The 6,817-nt window shown below is 47.9% G+C and overlaps 1 protein-coding gene across 1 annotated transcript in view; it reads right to left on the minus strand.

The window, feature by feature from the left end:
* cacna1ab (calcium channel, voltage-dependent, P/Q type, alpha 1A subunit, b) overlaps positions 1–6,508 on the minus strand; it is a 113,919-nt gene extending 107,411 nt beyond the window's left edge. The window contains exon 1 of the mRNA XM_062535145.1: positions 5,737–6,508. Coding sequence (XP_062391129.1) covers positions 5,737–5,999 — 263 coding nt within the window. The 5' untranslated portion in view covers positions 6,000–6,508. The remainder of the gene's footprint in view (positions 1–5,736) is intronic.
* Between the last annotated feature and the right edge of the window lie 309 nt (positions 6,509–6,817).

The raw sequence follows: 6,817 nt of genomic DNA on the forward strand, positions 1-6,817 counted from the left end.
CCGGCGCGTTTGTGCGTGCGTCACGGGCAGGCAACGCCCCGCGAACGGACCGGCGACTGACCGAGGCCTCCCGGGTACTGGGCAGACACACGCAGCTGTCACGCGTCTCCTCGACTTTAAGTAGCGTAGTTAGTTACTATTCCAGAGTCGACTAACACAAGAGTCAATCCTACTCCAAAACAACACTAATGGGCAAATTCTCCCTTCTCTCTTCTCTTACGTGGGTAAGTAAGTAAACTTAAGCAACTAAGCACTTTTCACCCTACACACATTCTGCTCTTAAGTCTGTCATTTATGCAACATGAAGGCAGTTAACACTTTGGGAGGAGCCTCTCCAAAATCTGTTACACGCATTCTTTCTGACGTTAATTTGCACACCTTTTCTGCTAAGCATTTCTGAGGGCTGTATTGCGGTCGAGCGCCACTATAATGGGAAACAGCATACTGCTGCTTGATGTCGGCAGTGGGCCTAGTTCTAAGTGCATGTTCTTGTACATGTATGTTCAAAGTACTTCACAAAAAAAATACTGTTGAGTTTTTTCTCTCTATTATTACTGTCAAGCTGCAGTAATAATTCATATTCTCAATATCTCAGGTGATCTCAATACAGTTCACCTGGCTTATGTTTTCAAAATCAAACAATGGTTTATGTTCTTTGTGAATTTAAATGCCATTCATAAGTTTAATGAGAAGGTCCATGTTCCACGTTTTTAGGAAAGCCAAAATGAATGAGACTGTGGATATGTGGCTCCACCTCTCATAAGCCGTCTTGATTTCAAACATACGTTCTGTGGGTGTGGCAGATATGCTAAAGGGAGAATTTGGGCCTAGGAGAACAGCAATAGGAATAGTCAACACTATGTTCAGTGTAAAACAAAGAAAGGAGAGTAAATCAAGTCTCGACGTTGAGTTTTCTTATTTCGACATTCAATTGCTCCATAACTGCTACATAAACCAGGGGGCACAGGGACACATACTCATGGGCTCACCCACTGGTATCCATACTGATAGGAATCACCAAGGGCACTGGCAAAGTGGGAAGTTCTGAGCATGGCCAAATGTCCTTTACTTCCATTCTACTCTTGTAAATGTGCTGTTCACGCCTCTAAATGAAACGACCAAGGTGACAGAGACAGAAATGGAACTGGTGACGTTCCTTTCGGTTCTGTCCGGTTCGGCCCGGTTCTTGTCCTGTCCTTGTCTGGTGCTGGTGATGAGAACTGGCAGGAGAGAGCCGGGTGGCACAGGGCCGAGGTGCCCTGAGAGAGCAGCGTGCCCTTTAGAGCAAGTGATCTCCTCGCACCCCAAACCCCACACACACACACCTACACACACACACACACACACACACACACACACACACACACACACACACACACACACCTATAGATACTGTACCTACATTCATACTTACAGTAAACACATTCACTCACCCACACACACAGACACACACACACACACACACACAAACAAACGATTACGCACACAAATGCATGCACGCACACACACACACACACACACACACACACACACAGACACACACACACACACACACACACACACACACACACACACACACACACACACAGACACACACACAGACACACACACACACACACACACACACACACACACACACACACACACACACACACACACACACACACACACACACCACCCCTTGGGTTATTTCCTAGCTGTGAAGGAGTCGCCTCTTAAACTGTTGTGACAGGAGTCGTCCCTTAGTTCTTGGCACTGGGCTCACACGCTCACCTTGTGGACAGACAGCCAGCCGCTGGCCTTGTTAAGCCACTTTACATTCCGCCGTACACTAATTCTTCACACTACTCTCTTCCCCGCGCTCACATCTTTATCACCCCCCCCCCCCCCGCCCCGCCCCGCCCCATTATGGCTTTGCTGGAGATTTGTGCTCTTCACCTCCTATAGACAGGCAGCACTTCCCTTTTGTTGTAGTGTAGGACTAAATCATCTTTATACGTTTGCATTAATCTGAAGGGCCGCTCCTTTGAGGGGGGTCCACATCGCGGCGGGGCATCATGACCGCGGTGGGTGATGTGTGTGCTGCAGTCATAAGTGATATGGTGTACAGATCCATTACATGGCGTTTGGACCCCCCCCCCCCCCCCTCTGGAAACGGAATACTGAGCAGTCACGCACACACACACACACACTAATGTGCTGGTCCATTAGACGTCAGTAAGTCAGCTGGTTTATGAGAGGAGCATTTATCGACGAAAAAAAACTTCTCGACGAAAAAAAAAAAAGCAAGGCTTAGCATCACAAGCTATCGTATGCTGCTGTGTGTCCTGTTACAAAACCACGCCACAAACAAAACATATATTGTATTACACATACTGTACCGAGTATGGAGTCTCCTGTCAGATGAACTCCCTGCTTACTACAAAACTGAATAACGTCATACTCAAATGACAAAAGCATTGTGGCACAGCTCATCGCTCCATCTCTGGCAGCTGTTTCGAAGAGGTTCCACACACTGAGATCAGAACCTGATGCTTCAGGCATCAGGGGAGGTGGACCTTCTACAAGAGTTCATCCCATGCGTGCTGGAGTCTGTTGCTAACTCTCCTTTTAAGATACACGGAGGTTCATTCATTTCAGATGCAGCCAGGCCAACAAAACAATATGAGTCTAACATCTGGATCACATCAGCAGTTTAATCCCACACAGGCACTAGGCCTGGCACTACAATCTTCAACCTGATCATGACAGGGGTTGGCCAACAAGGAGAATCAAACTCATGGGTCTGAGACCACCATGTATCCATACCAGACAGAACAGCCAGATACCTATTCTATCTCAAATCACAGCATATTTGGGGGCGTGGCAGAGCAACAGCAATGTTGCTGCCTGTCATTCGCTGGACCTCTAATGGGGAAGGGGGGGGCACCAATCTATGCACGTTGACCTGTTTGATCCCATTTGATGCTAACCATGAGGTGAGAGGAGGGACAGGGGAGTGAACTGATTGGGTGCGTTCATGTGCGTTCAATGCTGCTGATAGCATGTTAGCATGTGGCGCTGCAGAGGATGGCGGCCATAATGGCCAGTCAGGGGAAGCTAATGCTAACACTATCAAAGCAAGGCCTGGGGCACTGGTCATGGAGAAAGTGGGACTCAATTCTAAATGGAAAACATCTGAAAGAGCGGGGCAGTACATCTTGACAATAATACCACAGCATTTGGCGTAGTTTTCAGCGTAACCTCTTGGTGCTTTTCCTTTGTCTTTTATCAAGAGCACTGAAATCTCAGACATGTATTGTGGTTGGGAGGTATAGATGACTCACATCCGTGGTGTGGTGTTGTGTTACGTAACATCCAAGCACTTCTAAGCAATAACCATTTCCCACATAAATAGGATGGGGCAACAACGTAATGCAGTTCTTCTTCAAACCACTTATCAACACAGCGTGAGGCCCTCAGATGGTCCAGTGTCAGGGACCGAGTCCTCTGCACAGCGGAAGGAAGGTGGGAAATGCACCACAAACAGCTATTCAGATACTCAGCATGGCCACTAACATGCTACCCTACCCTTAAAAAAACCCAAAACATAAACACGTTTGTCCAACAGAATGTCAGGGTAAGATAAGAAATAATGTGCTGTTGAGATCAGAACCCGAATATGGCAACATTGTCAGTAACAAATTCTAAGGAATGTCAACAAAATTGTATCCATGCCAGACTGAAAAGCCAGATGACTATTCTATCTCAAATCTCAAATCACAGCATATTTGGGGGCGTGGCAGAGCAACAGCAATGTTGCCGCCTGTCATTCGCCGGACCTGTGTCTGATTCCCAAAACCGCTGTTGCGAGTCCGTGTTGCTTTGGATGAATGCGCCTGCTAAACAACTCTAACATTAATCGTACTGTTAGTTTATGGCTGCAATGCACTACAACAAGTTCAGAGTGACACGCAATACTGCATTGAGGGTAAAAAAAAAAAGTCCTGGGAACCTCTGAATGTTTGTTTAGCTATCCGTGCCATTAAATATACATACAGAGGCCCAGCTAACAGCTGAATCTGGACGGCGTCCAGGCTGGGTCTGGTACCGACCCGTGCCAGATCAGATCAGGGGCCAGATCGGGACCAGATGAGGTTCTGTTCCCTGAGGTGCTGAGAGTATCAGGGAGTGTGTGTGTGTCTCTGTGTGTGTGTGTGTGTGTGTGTGTGTGTGTGTGTGTGTGTGTATTGAGGGGCGGGTGAGATGAGGTGAGCTGGGGAGAGGCATGCTTCAGCACTGGCAGCCTTATCTCAGCCTCCATCCCTCTATCCATCTATCCATCTATCCCTCCATCCATCCCTCCATACCTCCCTCCATCCATCCATCCCTCCCTCCCACCCGTGATAACGAGACGGGCGGCCAGAGACGGAGAGAGTGGAACCTGCAGCAGCAGCGGCAGCAGCAGCCAGACGCCATGCCAAAGCACTCTCGCTCTCACTGCGCTCATGCTACGCTAGCGGCTAATGAGCACTTAATGGCAGTGCATTACCCACACACACACACACACACACACACACACACACACACACACACACACACACACACACACACACACAGAATGAGTGAGAGAGAGAGTGAGAGAGAGAAGACAAACACACACACACAGAGAGAGAGTGAGAGAGATGAGGGGGAGATGAGGAGAGAGAGAGAGAGAGAGAGAGAGAGAGAAGCAGAAAGACAGATGCAGTGGAAGGCATCAGCTTCAGGAGTGGTATGGACGCGACCACCGCGGCCCGCCCTTTCTGCGAGGCACCAGCCAATCAGAGCGGAAGCACCAGGACCTAAAGCCCACCAGCTCCTCCTCAGCAGCGCTCCTCTTGTTTTCCCCTCCATCTTCTTTCTCTTTCCCCCCTTTCTCTCCCTCCCTCCCTCCCTCCATCCCTACCTCCCCCCTTCTCTCTCTCAGTGCTTTGCTCTGAGAGGTGCCGTGGAGGCCTCATATGCTGACATCAGCAAGCAACCCACACGCCCACACACACACACACACACACACACACACACACACACACACACACACACACACACACACACACACACACTCTCTCTCTCTCTCTCTCTCTCTCTGTCTCACACACACACACACAAACACCAGAGCAGTGGGAAAAACCACACGACAAACCATCCAGGAAGCAGCCCCTGATTGTGTATGATTTGTGTACATACACAAGGCAAACAGGTTTCTCTCTCTCTCTCTCTCTCTCACACACACACACACACACACACACACACACACACACACACACACAGATATGCTCTCTGACTCCCTAATGAAGGGGGGTGTATCCTCTTTGAGTCAGTGTAGGTTCTCATGCTTACTGTAAATGATGAAACATTACCTGCCTGTGGCCACTTGCCAACACCACCGTAACATACAAATCCACACATTAATAACACAAATAATAATAACAATAACAACAATAGTAATAATAATAATAATAATACATTGACTAATTTTCTAAATTTCAAGTGTGCATAAATCCACTGATTAGGCCTTTCTCCCACCATTACCCATATGAATGTACAGCCCCCATCTCCAATCATACACACACACACACACACACACACACACACACACACACACACACACACACACACACACACTGACACATAGACACTAGTGTAACGATACCTGTTCCCTGGAGGCCCAGAACCGTCTGCAGCGTCCACACAGCGCGCAAGCTATGAAAAGGATATGGCCATTCCGTGATCTTCTTGGCGTACTTTCTCACAAAGTTGTCCTCGCTGAACAGAAACAGCGAGCGGTTGACCGTCAGGCAGTTCTGCCGGACCGGGATGGGGTTGTACAGGGCCATGGTTCGGGCTCTCTGGGCCATGGATTGCTTGTACACCCGCTGGGTTCCCGGCGGGCCGCCCTGCCTGCTGCCGCCGCGGCCGGGTCCCCCTTGGCCAGGGACGCCGCCATACCTGGGCGGCACTTCGTCTCCAAAGCGCGCCATTCTGTAGACACCAAACGCCAATGGTTAGGGAGCAGCCGAGAAGGAGGTGAAAACTCAGGCTGAGCACACCACATTACACCCCATCTGTCTCTGCACAATCACACACACGCGAAAAACAGGTTTGGCTTGTCTAGATCTTCATGGCAAAAGACATGTTCATGAACTGAAAAAAGAAAATAGCCAAACAAGACCAAAAAAGCGCAGGTGAAGGTATGTGTAGAAGTACGGCGATGGGTGATGCTGGTTGTCGGATTGGGTCCTATTAAAGCAGATAGATTGTCTGTATTAGCTTTGTCGATAAAGCATCGAATATCCAAAAATGATCTGATAAACTATATCAAGGTGTTTTTTTTTCTATTTCCTCGAAAAGGATGGGTTCCACATGTTAATGAATATCTCTTCATAGATCGGCACGACCCTCTTCCATTTTACAAGGTAAATAAAACGGATCTCGCTGGAGATGTTCGTGAGTATCAATCAATCAGGTACAAATTTGAATCAAAACTGATCAAAAATAGATCGGATTCAATGCGTCGTTTCCAGAAAGATATAACTGCTACGTCTGCGGTCGCATTATCTATTCTTTAGTTTATGTTCCGCAAGATAAAAATAGACTAGAAAACGGTGAAAAATCTTGAATAATTAATTTATTTTTGTAACATCCGCAATGTTTGATATGGCATAGCAATCTCCTTGCGCCGCCACCGTCTTGGCTTACACGTTAATCCTAGGGCTTCCCCAAACGCACACCCCTGTGACATTTGTTGATATTTTTTGGTAATTCAAGTTTATTTCATTTCCCGGTATTTCGTTTTCTC

This window comes from Sardina pilchardus, chromosome 1 (assembly GCF_963854185.1).
Source record: "Sardina pilchardus chromosome 1, fSarPil1.1, whole genome shotgun sequence".
Taxonomy (NCBI): domain Eukaryota; kingdom Metazoa; phylum Chordata; class Actinopteri; order Clupeiformes; family Clupeidae; genus Sardina; species Sardina pilchardus.